A 19,817-nucleotide genomic window follows, 5' to 3' on the forward strand; every position below is an offset into this window, starting at 1 on the left:
GATCTAATTGGTTCTAATTTGGGGTGGAACTGCCTGATGGAATATTCTGCAGCGAGCAACATGATGCTGTTGCAACTTTCTAGTGAGGTGGAAACTCTTGCAAAATATTAAGCTAAAAGAGAGTAGGTTACAAAATAGTGGGTAGAATGTCCCATTAAAAATACCAATGTAGGGCGCCTGGGTGGCTCAGTGGGTTATGCCTGCCTCTCTGCCTACTTGTGATCTCTCTCTGTCAAATAAATAAATAAAATCTTAAAAAAAAAAATACCAATGTATGCACGGAAGCCAAGACAACCGAAGTCAAGAGAAGTTACTTGTGGGTGAATGGAAGGTGATTTCTATTTTCTTCTGCTGTGTTGTTTTGTTTTGGTCTGCGTGTGTGTGTTTCATTTAACAGGAGAGGCTCTCCGTGGGCTGAAATCACCTGGACAGGCGGGCCTGAGAGCCCACGCCAGCAGGCAGGGAGCCACCTACCAGGCTTGCGGAGTTCCGCGGGAAGCCTGAGGCGTCTCTGGTTACAATCGAATCTGGAGAAGAGTCCCGAGTTCACCTCTGGCGTCACCACCCCCGCGCTGGGCGACTGGGGGAGCTGCGCCATCTCTCTGAATCTGGGGTCGTGGAAGGAGTAGACCGCCCCCTCCCCTGGGCGGGCCCCGCTCCGGCTCGCGGGGAGGGTCAGCGGGGCTCCGACACGCGCGCCCGCGCCGTTTGCAAAGCCCAAGCGCGCCGCGTCACGCGCGGGTGGCGATCGCAGCGGCCCCGCAGCCACCGCAGCGGCGCGGACTCGGGGCGCGCGGGGGCGGGGCCGCGCGCGGGGGCGGGGCTGGGGCTGGGGCGGGGGCGCCCCGCGGGTGGCAGGCGCCGGGGAGGGCTGGCCGCCCCACGCTGCTGCCGCCGCCCGCCGGGGATTCCCCCAGGCCAGCGCCCGGGGAAGTCCCCGTACGCGCGTATAAGACAGCGGCGCCGCGGAGCGCACCCCAGGCCGGCAGTCCCCAGCCATGTCGCGCGGCCTCCGGCTCCTGCTCCTGAGCTGCGGTAGGGCCCCAGACGCCTGTCGCGTCCCCTCCCATCCCCTCTCAGCGATACAACCCACCCCCCGCCCCGTCTTCTCGCTGGCTCACGCCGCTCTCTCTGTCCCTCTTGCAGTCTGCAGCCTGGCATCCGCGACGCGGGAGGTGAAGGTGGCTTGTTCCGAGGAGGCGGACTTGCCGTGCACGGTCCACACGGACCCTCAGGGCCCCTACAGAGTCTTCTGGGCCAAGGTAAGCGCGGCGATGCCCGCGGGCGAGGGCTCGGCCGGCTTCGTTGGAGGTAGAGGGAGACCGCCTCCCTGGGGCTGGAGACCCTGTGTGGCCCCCGGCCGGCCTGCCTCCAACTCCCGGGTCTTCCGGCATGCCTCCCTTAACCAGAACCTGCCCCCCCACCCCGCCCCGCATCTTGGTACCAGGCGATTAGATTAGATTAGATTTTTGTTCCCCAAGGACCTAATCCTCTTCCTGCCCCTAAAGGTAGCCTGAAATGAAGGATCTAAATAAGCCCCTTGGGGAGCGCAGAGACCCTCTTATTTGGATGAATTCGGGAGGCCACCTCTGGTTGTGGCGGGAGGCCACGAAGAAGGCAGATACGGATATCAGACAGGAGGCCTGTCCCCAGATTTCTGATTTCTCATGTCTGGGGACTGTGATGCCCAGGATTTGGGGCAGGAAGGGAAGGAATAAAGGACTAAGAGATCATCCTATGTGATTTTGGATTGTTGCCCTGGTGGGGGTCATCTGTCAGCCATCCCCATGGTGGGTTCTCCTGGCCCCTCGCTGGTCCTGCTGCCTGGCACTCTGGCAGGCAGTCCCTAGAGGTGAGAGGCGCAGCAAGGGGGTCACCTGGGAAGGGGTCGGCCTCGCCCTAAGAGAATTGAGCTGCTCTGGGGCGTTTTTTTAAGGACGCCTCTCAACCGGAACATTTTCAGATGCTAAGAGCCGGTTCTGGCAGTCTTTGACAAGCCAAGCGGTCCCTGGTCTTTTGCTCACCTGCGTGAGCTGTTAGGGCGTCAACACCTCTAGTTTGAGCCAAGTGCATGTGATCTCTCAGCCTTACTCAGGGGCTCGCTCTGATCGAACTGTCTGACCTTAGAGGAAATCCCTGCCTCTGCTGCCTTCCACAGAGCGCAGGGCTTTTCTTATGTCCTCCAAAAAAGATGCTGTAAGAATCTGCAGCTCCATCAGGCCAGTTAGCAATGCAGCACGGGACAGCTCTGTGTGTGTGTGTGTGTGTGTGTGTGTGTGTGTCTCCTCACCTGACCAGCTGATCAGTTTCCCCAGACAATGCTGTGACATTGCGTTTCTGTATTCTGCACAACACCCAGTGTGTGGCCTGCTAATTGCGAAGGTGCTGGGTGAGTCCAGGCTGGCTCTCCGTGAGTTCTGGGCACCTGCTATGTTGTTGTTGCCTTGGAGCACCGGATCCTGTAGGAAAGTAGGTTTGTGACTATTCCCACTTCGTTTCCACTGTATTCACAGTGGGATCAGAGAACGTAGCAATTCCGAAATTGTTCTTGTAGTAAAAACAATAGCACTTAAACAGAAATATTGTAAAAACATGATTATTTGAGTCCTCCCTCTGTGCCAGCCTCTGAGGTGAATCTTACCTATGTTCTCTGTTTCAGTCCTTCCAGTGGACTTAAGAGATCAGTCCTGCCTATTTTACAGATGAGGAAACTGAGTCTCGGGTTGTGAAGGAATCCCTGCTCACTGTTACCCAGCTGATTAAGGGAGGAGGGTGGGACTTGAACCAAGTCTGATTCCACAGCCTGAGTTTTCAGAGGTGTTATCTTGATGTCTCTGATTTCTACCTCAGTTACTTAAGGTAAAGAAAATGAAGGTGTTCTTCGTCTAGCCAGGCAGGGACTTAGTTATCTTAAAGAAGGTGGGGAGTGGGAGGGAGACATGAAACCACCATCCCTTCCCGAGACGAATTTAAAAAAGAAAATGGTATTAATATCCCCAGGGGAGTAATTAAAAAGTACTCATGAGGGGCGCCTGGGTGGCTCAGTGGATTAAGCCGCTGCCTTCGGCTCAGGTCATGATCTCAGGGTCCTGGGATCGAGCCCCGCATCGGGCTCTCTGCTCCGCAGGGAGCCTGCTTCCTCCTCTCTCTCTGCCTGCCTCTCTGCCTACTTGTGATCTCTCTCTCTCTGTCAAATAAATGAATAAAATCTTAAAAAAAAAAAAAAGTACTCATGAAACAAGTAGATGGCGTTTCAGACTGCAAAGTTCCAACAGTTGTCAAGGTAAATCTTCTTGCACAAGGCCATTTGGAAAGTTGGAGAAACCGCAGCAATTAACCTCTGGCTTCTCCTTGGATGTCAGCTGATGACGTAATTCTATAATGTACGTGCTTGTTTATTGAACATAGTTCTTGCGTGATTTACCCTGAAGGTCTCTCAAACTGTTCAAAAAAAATGATGATGATTCTCTTGGCATTTTCTTTTTTTCTGTTGGTTCATGGAATAGGGTCATTGCAAAATCATGCCATAGTTATTTATTTATTTTTTTTAAGAGATAAACTGTGAACAGGTCATGGTGGATAGGGGAGCTTCGAGATGCCAGTAAACTCTCCAGATCCCTTGAAAATGGAATGCATTTTTCCTTCAAGTGCTTTTTGACAGGTCTCAGCGTGTTCTGTAGGTAGTTATTCTTTTCCAGCCCAGTAATTATACTTTTGTGCTTATTGTGTTTGTACAACAAAAGTGGATAGGGTATTCTGGAAATCAGGTCAGTGGTGAAATACTGAAATACTTGGTTTTACAGAAGATTGAGCATCTTGTCATTTTCCCCCACACCGCTTTCTTGTGTATATAAGAGGAGGACTGTAAACCTGAGGACCACAGCCAGCCTCGCTCATGTCACCTTCCTCCTCATCACTAGTGTGGGATTGTCAGATCTCTTTGCACAGCTGTGGGCTGTGAGCTGGACAAGGGAAGCAGAGGGTCCTTTGGAGGGGGTTTGTTGTTATTTTGTTTTGTTTTTACCATCCACCAGATTGATTCATGTTCTCACAGGACTTCTGCATATCACAATTATGGTTATAATGACTCACAATTTATTTTTTTGAATTTTTTAAGATTTTATTTATTTATTTGACAGAGACACACACAGAGAGAGGGAGAGAGATCACAAGTAGGCAGAGCGGCAGGCAAGAGAGGGGGAAGCTGGCTCCCTGCTGAGCAGAGCGGGGGGGCGGGGGGGGCTTGATCCCAGGACCCTGAGATCTTGACCTGAGCTGAAGGCAGAGGCTAACCCACTGAGCCACCCAGGCGCCCCATGACTCACAATTTAAAATTCCGTGTACCACTCAGTTCTCCCCCACCATAGGGCTTTGTGCCACTGTCCAATTGGCAGTGATTACTTGTCTTTACCAAAGCACCCATGTAAACCATGTGTTTCTTATAGTGCCTTTTATGGAAAGACCCAAAACAGAGGGCATCCAGTTAGCGTTTGTAATATGAGGGCGAGTGGGGAAGAAACAGTGTCCATTTTATCCTGTTTCGAAGGCACAGTGAGAGGGGCTAGGGGAGGCTTAATACAGACATGCACAGGGGTCCTGGGGGAGCAAGGAGTGGGCAGAGATAGCCCAATTCCTGTTAACCCAACTCTTATTTCCCATGGACCAGTGTCCTTCTAACTGGGATCCATCCATGGGTCCTCCTCTCATCCTTTCCTGCGTGTACCTGTTAAGGCAGGGGGGGATGACTGACAAGAAATAGAAATGTGAATTCATATATCCAGGAGAACAGCAGCTAGACTTAAGCCTTTCAAGTTGTGAATTGACTGTGGTTGTTTAGGGAGATCTTTTGAGAAATTACGTAAGCCGACTTGGGTCCAGCATCTCTCCCATTGGCTGCGAGCCTCTTGCATCAGAGGGCACAGCGCCATCCCATGTCGGCCAGGAGTAAGCCTATCCATTAAGGAGATACTCCTGGGCTTCATGCTGAGCAAAAGTGGGGTCAGAGTCTCTTTACAGAAGCTGCACTAGCTTTGGAGGGAGAAGATGATACTGGATGGCGTGTTTGAGCACGGTGGTTTCACTGCCAGTGATAACAAGTGCTTATTTATCAGAGAGGTGCACTGCCATCTTGTAGCGTGTTGGGAGCCCCGATAGCCTATGCTGATGCATAACGAAAGAGGATATATAGTGTCAACCTAGGAGATGACATTGCGGGGGTGAGGACAGAGACGCGTCACAAGACAAATGCCCTTTTCAGATGATTTCCAACGGAAGGGAGAAAGGGGAAGTAAGACTGATTTCAGAGGTCAGTCTTGATTTTGCAGTCGTGAGAAGAGCTCCCAGCGGGGGCAGATCCTGGACTATCCCTGGGCTTAACGGAGCTGGCAGAGAGCTGGTTAATGGCTTGCATGAAGCGGCTTTGAAAGTTCAAGGATAGTCCCCAGGCAGATCTTGCTTGTTCTCCGTCTGTTATGAAGCTGTCTTCCGTGTGAGTTGCAAATCTCCTTTTCAGTGTAGTTGTATTTTCTGTCTTGACTGTCTTGTGTGACGGCGCCCCACAAAGCAAGAAGCCCTCGAAAGCAGAATCCCTTAGTGGGGGCTGGAGTTGATGACCCGTCTGGGCAGATGTAATCTACACGGCCACAAACGCTGATGGGCCCATGAAGGAGCCAGTGTGTGCCACTTACTAGATCACTAGACTTCCTTGGGTCTAGAATTTTATCTGCTCTGAGACAGAGTGAAGAGCGTGTTTTTAGGAGAGGAAGGAGACATTCTCACCTTAAACAGAGAAGCCCCGAAACATTGCAGTGTGAAAATGATGCGTGTGTTAGCATCAAAGGAAAGTTCTGCCCTCCTCATTAGCACGTGCTTGACCTGGTTGAATCGCTTTTATGGGCTTTACCTTCGGTCAAACCATGAAGAGCTGTAAGGTTGGTTTTCAGAGGTCTCTTGTGCTGACATTTGCATTAGTCAGTGTTTCTAAAGTCCCAGCGTGTTCCAAGTCCTGGGCCTCGTGTTGGCCATCTTAAAATCAACGGGGAGCTTTTGCCAGAGGATCATCTTGAGCAAAGGAGTGGAAAAGGAACCTACAAGCATTTTGGGGAACGGGTGGGATGCCCCGTGATCTGTTAAGGGGAATTGTGCAGGAGAGGGCTGGGACCAGATGGTGAGGAAACTTGCATGCCCAACTATAATGGCTTGAACTCCTTTTGACGCAAGGAGTCACTGAAAGTTTTTAAGCAAAGAGAATGACCTAATGACACATATTTGCAAAGAAGAGCATATTTCTTGTGGTGAAAGACACACTCTGATTCATCCTGGAAGATGCTGAGTCCCGGAGGGAGACCTTGTTCTCTCCCGGCTGCAAAATCCAATCAGGTCAACTCAGCCGAGAGAGCTCGGCACATTTCTGAGATTTGCCTTCCCTTCTTTCTTGGCTACCCGTTGTGTCCCCACGATTCTATGAATGAGTCGGCAACACAGCACGTGTCTGCCTCGGAGGGGCTCTGCGAGTCTCAGCCAGCTGAGAACAGGTCGTCACTGAGATTTTGGGGACAGTGACAAATCAGAGCAAAGTTGCTTCAGTCTTACTGTAGGAGGAAGAAGGCAGCTGGGGGTTAAACAAAGAAATCAAACCCTTGTTTTCCATGAGTAAAAGGGGGAACCTAGGTCATGTGAGAAACAGTATTATCTTACTTCTGTATTTGGTTATGTCACTACACAAAGAAGAGGAAGTTAGGAGAAGGTCTCAGTGATGTAACGGAAGGTTTAGCATCCAGCAGGGCTAAAAAGAGATTCATTACCTTAAAAAGGGTTTCTTCATCTGAAATTGCGTCATCTTCAGACTTGGGAACCCAAGGCTCATTTCTATCACCTGGCATTTTGTGGAACCCCAACCAGTCTACTGCATGTTCTTGTCCCAAATCTCTAGGAGACAAGAGATTCCAGAAGAGGGGGCAGTTTATTAGGAATATAGGCCCGGGTGGGGAAAGCCCACGAGAAAAGCAGGGTGCCAGTTGCCATAAGCAATTCATAATCGGATACTCTGGGCCAGTTCTGGAGCACAAGGGTTCTGAATCAGATTAGGTCTGGAGGAGAGGCAAGTATGTGAGTTCAGGGGACAAGTAGGGCTGGTCTATAAGATGAAGCCATGTGGAGAGAGCGCCCTCCATGCCACATTAATTTATGGGGCAGTTTGAGGTGTCCCTATCAGTGAGGACCCTTTTCAGTTGCGAAGTGTTGCAATCCCACCAAAACTCACTTCAAGTAAAGGGAATATATTGGTTTATATAGTTGAAATGGAAAAAAAAAAACCTTTAAAACTGTGATTCACACTTGAGTTATGCCTGGTGTTGTAGGTAGAATTGTGTCCCGCAGGAAGATTATCCCCGGTATCTGCAAAGGTAACCTTATACGGAAATGGGGTCTTTGCAGAAGTCATCAATTAAAAAGTCATCAATTTAAAGCGGGTCATACTGAGTTAGGATGGGTCCTAATCCAATGCCTGGTGTCCTTATAAGAAGAGGAAACAGAGCTATCTACATAGACATACAGGGAGAACACCATATGAAGGCGGAGGCAGAGACTGGAGGGATGTGTCCACAAGCCAAGGAATGACAGGGATGTGTGGCAAGCATCAGAAGCTTCAGGAATGGGGCATGAAACAGATTTTCCCCTAGAAACTTCAGAGAGAGCATGGCCCTGCCGGCCCCTCGCTTCTGGGTTTTTGGCCTCCAGAACTGCAAGAAAATACATTTCTTTATTTTTTAAAAATTTATTAAAAAAATTTAATTCCAGTATAGCTATCCCACGATGTTATGTTTCTCGTGTACGGTATAACAGTTCAACAGTTCTGTCCATGACTCAGCGTTCTTCATCCCCTTCACCTAATTTGTCCATCCCCCACCCACCTTTCCTCCGGTCACCATCAGTTTGTTCTCTAGAGTTAAGTCCGGTTTTTGTTTGTCTTTTTTTTTCCCTTGTTCATTCATTTTGTCTCTTAAATTCCACTTCCAAGTGAAATTGTATGGTATTCATCTTTCTCTGACTGACTGATTTCACTTAGCATGATACCCTCTAGTTCCATCTACATTGTTGCAAATGGCAAGATCTCATTCTTTTTTATGGTTGATAATATTCCATTGTGTGTGTGTGTGTTGTATGTGTATACGTAACACACACACCCACCCCATATCTGCTTTATCCATTCGTCCATCAGTGGACGCTGGGGCTTGCCTCCTGTAGTTTGGCTATTGTAAATAATGCTATAGCAAACATAGGGAGACATACATCTCTTCAAATTAGTCTTTTCATCTTCTTTGGGTAACTACCCAGTAGTGGAATTACTGGATCATAGGGTAGCTCTATGTTTAGTTTCTCGAGGCATCTCTGTACTGTTTTCCACGGTGGCTGCACAAGTTTGCATTGCCACCAACTATGCACGAGGGTGCTGAGAAAATACATTTCTGTTATTTTAAGTGGCTCAGTGATGGATTGTGTTATGGCAGGGTAGGCAACAAATACAGCTGGATTTAGAGGTTTGCAACTACCCCCAGGGCTTGGTGACTTTCTGTCCCTCAGCTCTTCCTTTCTTCATATTGGTTTTGTCATCAGCCTCCATCCACATGGCGGGGAGATAGTGGCTGGTAACCGCAGTCTTGTGGACCCTCTCAGGATCACGTGCAAAGGAAAATATTGTGCCTCTCTTCTCATATTTCAGCAAATGCCTGATTATATTTAAGTGGCTTTGATTGGGTCACGTGGCCATCAGAGCCGGTCTCTCTGGTCCCAGATGTCAGGGCTTGTGTTGCATGTGCCTCCTCTAGAACCAGGTGCCGAGATCTCGGAAGGCCGTGAATCAGTGCTCATAAGGCTGCCCCTTCCAGGTCCCGCAGGACCCAGAAGATGCAGATGGAAGAAGGGACGCTTGGCGTGAACAACAAAAGGGCAAATCCCAGCTTTAAAAGGTTTTGCCCCATTTATTACTGTGATGCTTTAGTAAATTCAGAATGTTGTGGATATCTTGGATGCATCGTGAGTGGAAAAATAATTTCTCTTTCGAGCAGAGGTTGGGACTTCTTGAACAACTTTGCCAGGGAGGAAACAGGAAGTAATCAGCAGTAAAGAATGATGGAGAGCATGGATAGAGTGGAAAGCTATCAGACAGAACAACTTCTACGGCCAACGTTACCCATTGTAAAGCACTTTCACGTGTTTTCGCTTTGGATACTTAAAATAGCTTCCTGTGGCCAGTAAGAGAGTCATGGGGGGGGGTGGGGGGAATGAGACTCAGAGATGAGGTGCTTTTCTGAAGACGAGCCAGCTCATGGACCACGCATCTGCACTCTGGGCCTTCGATTCCAAAGCCAGTGCCCTCGTAACTCCCTCATTTTCTCTAAATGTCGCCAGTTCACTGGGCAAATGCCTTTTGAAGAATTCCAGTGTGCCGGGAACTATTGAGAATGCTGAATGGAGTGTGGGCTGGGAAAAGGAGAGAGTGGTAACACGTTTAGGGCTCTCTGTGTGATGGACAGATGCTGCAGGCCTGATGGACAACCCAAGCCCATCCTCACGGGTGTCTTCAACCGCCCTGGTGAGGTACAATGACTCCTGTGTCCCCAGAGCTGACAGGAGCCACCGGCTCAGTTGGCCAAGAGCAGAGTGAGCTTCAATGGGGCTGGGCTTTTCTTGCAGGTCTGTTCAACTCCAAAGCCTGTGCTCTTAATTTCGTTGTCTCTGCCATACTCATAACTCTCTTAGCAGCCATAAATTCAGCTCTGTCTGTTAGGCCCAGTAAATTTCAAAGTGGAAAATCATTTTTCCAATAAAACTACACTTAGGAAAAAAACGATGTTAACGCGCATACATTCTGCCCTCATTATGACATCAACCTCCGAGCCAAACTATTTTGCACATTATAAAGAGCTGTTTTTATGATGAATGAGGATTATATTGGCACTTTAATTGAGTTAGAAACCAAGGTACATGAAAGTTAGTGCATGAGAAATGCTATAAAGCAAAAGCTGTTCAATGTGATTGGAATATACCAGATTACTTTCATACCACCTTTAAATACATAAAGTCCATACCTTTAAATGGGTTTAATCAAATTGTTGGATTCAATATTTAAATGCATATAGAAGCACACACATTTTGCTTCTCAAAAAGCTCTCTTCCTTTTCTTTTAGTTTTCTATCACATTCTTAACAGATCTCATGTACGATAAATTTGAATTCCAGATTTGTGATCAGAATTCTCTCTTTGCAGCAGGCATGGAACTATTTGTTCTCTTATAGTCAAATATGGTAATCTAGAAGGTGAGAATGTGTTTGGATAAAATTATTTAAACTGAAAAAATAACTTTTCACAATAATGAGATTTTTGACTGAAATATCAGTTCAACTTCCAACATATTAATTCTTTGTTTGATTTCTTTTATTCTAGTTTAAATTTGTCCATCATTAAAATAAACACTTAATTCACATGCCCTTAAAATTAATACTTGTATTTGTTTCCTTTAGTATTTGTCAAATTAAAGAGTTTATTTAATTTGGGCCTTGTGGTTTCTTTAAAGTAAAATCTCCATTTTAGAGAAAGAATATGTTACTTAGATTATTTAATCACACCGAGGGCCTTGAGACAAATCAAATGTCCCTTGGCTTTCTGAAAATGAATCATCTTGTATTTTACCCTTCTAATCCAATCAAAAATATAGAATTGTCAGCATAAGTGTTAGTGTGAGGAGCATGGATTTTTAAAACATAATTGGGATGACTGTTTTGAGGAATTAATTTGCCCAAATCGTGTTGTGGTTTAGCACACTACAATATTAGCTTTGTAAAGTACGCATTAAATAGTCCCCATCAATTATGCTTGGCTGTGAATGAATCCGAGGGTTCCTTTGTTATAAATTACTATTTCCTAAAATGCTTTTGCAGAGAAGCAATGAAACGCGTTTGGATTTGGAATGTTTAAAGAGCCATTCTTTGCCAGTGGTTGATTTTGAGTCAGCTCAGATGTTTATAAGAACTCATAAAACAAAGCCAAGTTGAGGATGGCCCCATCGCTGGTTGCTTTGTTTCCCTCTTTCTGAAATTCTTTGGTTCTTGGTGCTGCTTTTGCCACAGTGGACTCAGCCGATAGCTGCTTGGTCCTAGAACTGAAGTTAATGATTTGAACTTTTGGATAAAAAGTCTCTTGGTATTGGGGGTACCTGCTTGCATTTTGAGCATGTGATGTGAACATAAAATCAACAACTATTTTGGCAGCTGTAGGCAAATCCCAGTATCCCCAGATGGAGTCATGTGAGAAGATCTGTCTTGAAATGGCATAAAGAAGGGGGACGAGGCATTGTGTGTACCTATAGCTTGAAGTGAGCGGGAGTGTTCTGAAACATTTCCAGGTGCACAGAAGGCTCCTTTTGCTATATTGGTCATCAGGCAAAGACCGCTGCTTGTGACTTTGGCAAGAGTTCCCAAGTTCAGCCAGTTGTCTGCTCAGTTTTCTGCGTAATTCGGGAAGACCCAGGAAGAGGCCATTGGAAGATGGCCCCATGAGAGTTGAGATATTTTGCCATGACCCCCCGGATGGCTGTGATGGGTCAGTAAATCAAAATTCTGCAGGTCACTTTGGGGTTCTTTGTTTTGACTTCTCCCCGTTTCTTTCCTCTGTCTTTCTCATGATCTCACTCGGCCTTTGTTCTGCCCTTTGAAAATAACTAGAGGCCCACTGGAGGTTTTGCCACAGGCCCATGGAAATCTGACCATCGAGTAAACGCCTTCGCGGTTGTTACTGCTGATTTTTAAAGTGAATTCTTTTCTGCAGGTAGGCAGAAGGCCGCTGCCAGTCCGTTCTGATCACTTGCACATACTCGCTCCAGCCGGGTTTGGCAGCTGGCAGGATAATAGGGTCACCTTTCTGTAAATAACCGCAATAGTTTGTTTCCTGCCCCTCCAGAGGGCTCCGTGGTTTTATCTTGACCTTCAGATGGTTCTTTCTGATTTGAGGGAGGGGTCACTGGATGGGACCAGAGGCTCCCAAGGAGAAAACTGGAGATAGATAATCTCAAAATGATTGTTGCGACCAAGTTTCTGTTGTTTCAGATGCAGGATTTCTAGCAAGACAGGGTCTGGTGAAATCTATCAGAAATAAATCTGAGCTGATGCATTTGGAGGTTAATTCAGAAAATAAGGGCAGGGGGAGACATGGAGGCAGCAGAGACTGGGCTGCGTTCCTTCAAAGTGGCCGTGTGAGGGCGGCTCTCGGGACACATGGTCCCTGGAGGGTCCCGGGCACCTGCCCCTCAAAAGCCTGGTAGGAGGAAGCCCCTCTGCCAGGCGCGGGGGAGGGGGCAGGCATGAGCACACGATGAGGCTGCAGTTTGTGGTTTTAATTAGGCTTGAAAAGAGAAAAACTGGGCTCGAGTTGATGTATTCCAGAATCGGTTATGTGGCTTGAGTTCCCCTTAAGTTTCCTTGGGCACCCCTTGTATTTTGCCTTATTTTTGAGCATCTGAAGGCCCCGGTCTGCAGACCCTTGATGATTTAGGGAGGAATCTTTCAACACAGGAAGAACCGTCAAGAAGTGGGATTTACTTCCATAGACTCTGCCTGAGCAGAGCCGCTCGTCTCGGCCTGTGAGGGGGCAGTGAGTGGAGCGGGGTTTCTTGCGGGAGCGGTAAATCTGCCACCAGATGTCCCTGCAGCCCGCTCTGCAGCACCCTAACGAGCCTGCAGCCCGGCTTGCTGTCCGCCTCCAGGCGCGTCCCCTCACTTAGTGAACGCAGCAGAAGCCCGCGGGCGTGTGGGGAGTGTGTGGTGTGTGTGGAGCACATGTGTGCTGTGTGTGTGTGTGTGTGTGTATTACGTGCATAGTTTGTATGCTGTGTGTACTGTGTGTGCAGTGTGTGTGGGTGTAGTGTGTGTTGTGTGAAGTGCGTGTGTAGTGTGTGTGTTGTGTATGTGCTGTGTGTGTAGTATGTGTGTCATATCTGTGTGTGTGCAGTGTGTGTGTATTGTGGGGCTGAATGCGTGTGTGTAGTGTGTTTGCAGCATGTTTGTAGTGTAGTGTGGAGGGTGTATAGTGTGTGTGGAGTGTGTAGTGTGTCATGTGTCCTGTGTGTGCAGCATGTAGTGTGTGGCACGTGCACTGTATGTGTAGCGTGTGCCGCGTGTGTAGTGGGTGTGTACAGCGTGCATGCAGGGGTGCGTTCATGCCCTTTCCCACGCAGCCCTGCCTCCCTGGGCGCCACCCGGATTCCTTGGCCCCGGCGGTGCCCGCACGGGCTCCCCCGCGGCCAGCGGGCGAGGAGCTGCCGGCTCCGGCGCAGCTGCCACACAGGGAAAGGCAGGTGACGCAGGGCGGGGACGCTGCTGACCACCAGGTCTTTCCCGGAGGTGGCTCAGGGCACTGTCCCAGCACTCGGGGCAGGGAAGGAGCGCCACCGTGGCGCAGGACCCAGGGCGGGGTGCCCCCGGAGCGCCGACAACAGTGACTGGCCTTCCCGTTTGTGTCCATCAGTTTTGGAAGCTTGAAAACATTTCCGAGGGGGAGCGGCGGGCAAGCTCATCTGGGAAACGCAAACTCTCCGTGGGGGAATGGGGTGGTTGCCTAACCGTGGAAGTAATAGAAGATGCAAAGACGCCACCAACCGGACCGCAGAGACAGTTCAGGCAGGGAGGGCCGCCCCATCAGCGGGGCTGGACCCGGCCTCTCAGGCTGTCCTCCGCTCTGGGTGGGGACGATGATCGCGGCTGTCACGGTCCTTCCATGTGCGTCCTGGCGTGAGCCGCGCGCCACCTGACACTGCCCGTCTGCACACGGGGTGGCGGCCGCGCCCTCGTGGCCCGCTGGAGGCTCAGCACGGTGTCGCCCGTGACGTCCCTCGGGGGCCCCGCGCACGCCACGGTTGCAAGGACGCGGTGTCCATTTCTGGGCGCCCCCGTGCTGTCCGCTGAGCCGCCCCGGCTTAGGAACATTTAGATAAAGGGCCGAGATGCTCAGAGTCATTCAGAGGGGGAGCTGGTACTGGAAGGAAACAAGAGAACGTTTCATACAGGGCCGTCAGCCGCGAAATGGGGCTCAGTGATTCATGCGCTTCCGCTGGTCACTGTTGTTGGCGGTCGTTCTTGTCCGCGGCGCTGCTCTGTCCTTCGGGGAGGCTGGAAGCTGGGTTACATGGAATCATGAAAGGCAGGCCTCACCCTGTTCCAGCAAAGATAGAGCCTGAAAGAATTTTAATAGATTTTTCTCCTCCTCCCCTGAAGGTCACACATGCATAATATTTTTTTTAAAAAAAACTAGCTGAGGATGGATGTTATGAAAACAGGAGACAGAACCTTGATGGTGGCTTGGGGGGGGAGGGGCATGTGTATGGGCCGTGTCACAGCGTGATGCAGTGTGACTCTTTCTTGGCAGCTGACAGAAGGTGGTGAGGAGAGGATGGAGGTGTCCCAGGAGGGTCTGCGGTCTCACCGGCCGAAAGAAGCCTTCTTAGAAGCGTCCGGGGAAGGGCTCTACTTGAAGATCCGGAACACTAGCCACTGCCACGCGGGGACATACAGGTGCACCGTGGAGGAGCTGGATGGGCAGAGAAACCAAAGCGGCACCGTGACCTTGAAAGTGACAGGTGAGTGAATGGGCACTTGCAGTAGGCCCTAAAACCCGTCCTTCCCCGACTGGAGTCTGACTGGGAGCTTTGGGTCACGTCCATGGCTGAAAGTTAAATTCTCCTACAAGAATGTCATAACCTTTTCTGCTCCTTCCTTCCCTCCCTCCCTTCCTTCTTCCCTTCCTTCCTTCTAAAGACAGATCTACCCTAGTCAGATAGATAGATACCAAGTGTAGCCAAACCACGCATCCGGGGGTGGTGTATCCCTACGAGAGTCCTTTGAAGCAAATCGGAAGCATCCAAAACTAATTTTTGAAGGACAGAAAAACCATGTAGCCCTGAACGCATCAGAAGGCCATGTTCCGCTCGTTTGGGCCTTTCTAACCTGGCCTAAGGGGTCTTGTTGCCACCTTTTTACCACTAGAACAGCATTTCCCTCCCCTTTACCGTGATGACTTTGCCCCACACCTTACCTAGGGCCAAAGAAAAAGGACACGGTGAGAAAATAGCGTCTCAGGGACAGAACGCACATTTTTGCTCTATGCGGTAATACCAAGACTGGAGCTCCAGTACAAGAATATTGTCTCTTTGGATTTTTTTCCCATACTTTTTCTTTATGGAGCTTAAAATATGCCTTGCATCTGACTTTTGCCCAGGGCTTATTAGGGGTGGAGGCTTGAAATAAGAAACATGCTGTTGTCATAGAGTTTCCTGATTTTTGCACCATAATAACTTTTTCCTTTTATTAGGAATGTGAAAGGAATCTGACTCAAGAGAATATTCCTTTTTTTCACAAGAACAGGATCATTGTGTAGGGCTCAGTGTTTGAATTTGGTTCACTGTCTCTCTCTCTCTCTCTCACACTCTCTCTCTCTCTGTCCTTATGCCTGTCTCAGTCTCAAGCCCATTATGCTGCTCTGTTGACCTTCGTGCACCTGCTACCTCTAACACAACCCACCCTGTGCTGGTCTGCGGTGGCCGTCCCACAGTGGGCTGCGCGTGAATATTCACGGTCACACGAGTGTCCGAGGGAGAGCAGAGAGAGGAGGCATGTCATGTGGTGCACGGGGCCCAGAGAAACAGAGAACAGCTGCTTTCCTCTCCTCTCCTCTCCCGACGGCTGCATTGCCTGCAACTTAGCTGGTGTGTCCCTTGGATATGGTTCTGTTAGGAGCAGGGCTACTCGTTAGTGTGTGACCTTGGGCCAATCACAGTCGTCTCATCCCTGAAATGGGGGCCCTCGACTCTCCAAAATGTGCTTATGGTGACGGATGAAGGCGATATCGTACTCAAATGTTTTGTCCCGGGCCTGGATACACTGAGTGCCAGATAAAGGTTGGGCACCATTAGGACGATGGCTGTCTACCTTTCTTTTCTTTAGTCCCAGACCCCGGCGAGATCCCACCTCTATTGCCACTTGTGAGATGTTGAATCTGGCCTTAGGGGTTGCCAGCAACGCCTGGCCCTGGGGGAGGACCTCCCCAATCATCTGCACTCCACCTGCCCCTCCCTGGGCCTTCCAGCAGATTCAGCACACACTGGATGTCACGTCTGAGCGAGGAGAGGCTGTCCCGTCCATGTCTCCTCCTGGGCAGAAGGTCCGGCTGCTCCTGCTGACCCCTTGGCGTCCCCCAGGGCTACAGCCACAGCCTTTGGCAGCCCCCGGGGGAGCCCCTTGGCTCACTCTGGCTGATGGCCTTGGCCGAGGAGCTTTTATGATTCTACAGAAACGTGCTGACTTCGTCACCACCAGCCGGGCAGCTCGCCTGCCTTGTTCCTTCTTCCCCCCGGTCCTCCGGACAATAGAACATCTAGCATTCTCCACAGCACCAAAGAAGCTATATAGATCACACACAGCTTCATAAATGGTGTGTCATCTGGTGTGAAGACATCAGAGAAGCCAGGAGAGGCCCGGCCTCTGAAATGGAGGCAGATGGGCAATGGGGCCAGTGTGGCCCGGACTCCCGGCCCTGCCACCTGCCTCACTCCCTCAGCCTCCCTGAGCCCCAACCCTTCCATCTGTAAGATAAAGATGTTCCCACCTGCCTCCAAAGATCGAGTGAGATCCGTAGGCCAGGCGCGTTGCACACGGCCAGGCACAGGTACGAGTGAGCGCCAGCCGCCACGGTCACTGCTGTTACCGCTGTTGCTTGCGCTCTTCTTCCTGACGGCACAGGCGTGAGGTTAGGAGTAGGAGACAAGCAGGACTCGCAAAAAGCCAGGGCGAAGCATTCTCAGCTTTTCGTCATGGTCAGAAGGTCCTATTCAACAGCCTCACATTTACTCATGTTTTGTTTAAGGGTGCCCTAGGGAACGCAGAGAGGACACTTTTCAGAAATACCGAGCTGAGATCGTGCTGCTGTTGGCGCTGGTCGTCTTCTACTTAACACTCATTATTTTCACTTGTGTAAGTATCTTTTTAAAAACTCCGATGATGATGGAAAGACCAGCTGGGGCACCAATCCGAATACATTCTGTAAACTGTGGATCATTTAAGGGTGGCGAGAGATGTTCTCTGAACCCTGCACCTGCCAAGGGGCCCGAACTGTAAGGTCACTGCGGGAAGCGCCGGGCTCGTTTTCAATCCGCTTGCCCTGCGCAGAGCACCATGAGGAGAAAACAAAGCAAGGCGTGCGAGGCAGGTTTGAGAAGGCCCGGGCGGGAATAGTGGTGGACAGTGCAGCAGCAGCCTCCCACCATCCCGGGGCAAAGGCACTGCTCTTGCCATAGGCTAGTGACCCTGGGCAGTCACGGTGGTAGACTAGTTTCCTTCTTCTGACCTTGAACTGCTTCCTCCGAGCGGGTTCTCTTCTCTTATATTTTCAGACCTTCCATCCACTCTTTGAGAATTGACCCTGAGAAGCCAGGGTAGTGGGGCATACAGGGTGTGCCCTGGTGTGAGAGATGGCTGGCCAGTGCTTACGTGTCCTTGACATGCCCTTGAACTGTTGGTAGCAGGCTCTCCAGCTTCAAGACCCTGACCCTCTTTCCACGTGGCTGCACACGTGGATTGACCAGAGTTGTAGGGGAGCAAGGCCAGCTCTGGGCCTGGTCCACAAGGAAGCGCTCTCTCCCATAGGTCACAATAGCACCAGGAAGGACTGGCTACTTGGGGACCAGGACAGAGCTCACCCAAGAGCTATCCTGGGGCCAGTTCTTGTCACTCACTGGCCCCCTCCATTCACTTCCTTGCCTCTCTGGCCATGAACTCATCTCTTGGGTGCTATTTTGACATCAGCCAATCCAGTAAGCACCTACTGTGTACAGGCATTAAGCTGGGCACTGATAGGGGACATAAAAAGGTTATAGGACATAGCTCTTGCTCTCAAGGAGCTTATGATTTGACTGTTAGAGTTATTGGTGCACAAGATAGTTAGAATTACTGGAGTGCAAATTTTAAAATTGACTGACTAGTTTTTTGCAGGCAAATTCCTGTCTTGGTGGGCACTGATTTTCGCTGAAGATAACTAACGGTAGGGGCTGAAAATGACCTCAGTCTGTAGTCAGGGCATCTCGTGGTCAGTTTGGAGTTGCCAGTGAAACAGTAGGCGCCCACTTGTAGACTGAACGAGGCTGTCAGAATGAGCTGGCGAGCCCACTCTTAGGGAACGATGCATTTTCCCAATTATTCATCTCTCAACTTACCTTTTATTTTTACAGAAGTTTGCACAACAACAGAGTATTTTCCCAGATTTTTCTAAGCCTGTCATGGAACGAGCCTTTCTCCCAGTCACCTCCCCACAGAAACATTTAGAGCCAGTGACTCTTCCCAAGACGGAAACAGTATGAGCAGGATTTCTGCCCGTTGTATTTCCTAAAGTCGAAGAAGGCTCAGTGGTATGCCGGGACGTCCCACAGGACAAGAGAAGAATGAGCCCCACACCGAAGAAAGCATCCTGCCTGGGAAGGATGTCCTGAAACCGCTGACATCGGATCCCAGCCCACTTTTTTGTGAGCAGGACTTTGGAAACTATCATGTGAACACGTAGTGTGGGGCCACCTGCAGGAAGTCCCCGGTACTGCAGCTCCACAGCTACCTTCCCTAGCATGTTCCTCAGCTATCTGGTCAACCTCTTGGAACTCTTTTCAGTCATGTACAAGCTATGGTGAGACGCAGTTGGAAAAGGGTCTTGGGAAGTATGGATGCCCGGAGCCAGCCCTGGGACAGACTCTTCAGGACTGCTGTCCTCTGCACATCTGGGAAACATCTCTTTGAATTTGCTGTTTTCTTGCACCAGCCCAGATGGTTTATATCTGGGAGAAATCAACAGGCCAAGCTGTGAGACAGTGGGGAATATTTAGCAAATAATTTCCCAGTGTGAAGGTTCTGCTATTACGAAGGAGTATTGTGTGTACATAGAAATAACAAGTTGATGAACTGTTCTCAAATGGGGCCTTTTCGTCTGGGAAAGACACCCGTAAAGGGGCAATAAAGAAGAGTGCTATGTTTATTTTTATATCCATAGATACCCATCAAAGAAGGATTTGTCTTTTGTTCTCCTTTTGGAATCTACATGTATAGTTAGGTGTCAGAAATGACGGACAAGTGACCTCAGTATGGAGTGAGTGAGAGGTCAGAGAGGTCAAAGGGCATGACCACGGGACAGCCGGATAGGTGATGACCGGCTAGAGATGCTGGCCCAGTCATGCAATCTGGCTTCTAGCCCCAGTCGTCCCACTACCTGGCTGTATGATCTTGAACAGGGTCCTCAGGATTTCTCCTTTCTCAGTTGTAAACCGAAAGGTTGTTGTCTGAGTTGATTGCAATAATGTATGTGAAAATGCTTTGGAAAAGCATAAAGCACTATAAAAATTTGAAGCTCCATTGGGCCATTATCCTTGTTATTACAGTGGTCTTCTGGGCGTGAGAAAATAGCTTCCGCTTTTCATGTTTTCCAGCATTCCGAACAAAGAAGTCCACAAATAAGACTTTTCCATAGTCTTCTGTGAGTTCTTTTGGGGAAGTGAGGAGGTCAGGTCAATGACACAGCAGCCAAAAGTACTCCAAGATATGGACGCCCAGGAACCCCTGGGCCATGGGGAGAAGGGAGTCCACAAAATGTTACATTGACATTTTGACAGTTGCTGCGTTTCTCTTATCAAACTTGACCCTTTCCCAGTTTGCTTTCCAAAGAGATCTTACCCCCATGAACTCTCTGCTCAGCCGGGCTTGAAGCCCAGCTTCAACGCTTACATGTCGTACTGGTGA

At 49.6% G+C, this 19,817-nt stretch overlaps 1 protein-coding gene across 2 annotated transcripts; it reads left to right on the forward strand.

Annotated features, from left to right (window-relative positions):
• Positions 1-845: 845 nt before the first annotated feature.
• CD83 (CD83 molecule) lies at positions 846-19,433 on the forward strand. Of its 2 annotated transcripts, none has more exons than XM_046005556.1 (5): positions 846-1,035; positions 1,147-1,262; positions 14,416-14,626; positions 16,909-17,015; positions 18,269-19,433. In XM_046005556.1, exons 1-5 carry the CDS (start codon positions 999-1,001, stop codon positions 18,395-18,397), a joined length of 600 nt encoding a protein of 199 aa, XP_045861512.1. In that variant the 5' UTR covers positions 846-998; the 3' UTR covers positions 18,398-19,433. The 2 variants fall into 2 exon arrangements, with proteins under 2 accessions (XP_045861512.1, XP_045861511.1); XM_046005555.1 differs by having other exon boundaries at positions 18,272-19,433.
• Positions 19,434-19,817: the final 384 nt, after the last annotated feature.

Source organism: Meles meles, chromosome 5, assembly GCF_922984935.1.
Source record: "Meles meles chromosome 5, mMelMel3.1 paternal haplotype, whole genome shotgun sequence".
Classification (NCBI taxonomy): Eukaryota; Metazoa; Chordata; class Mammalia; order Carnivora; family Mustelidae; genus Meles; species Meles meles.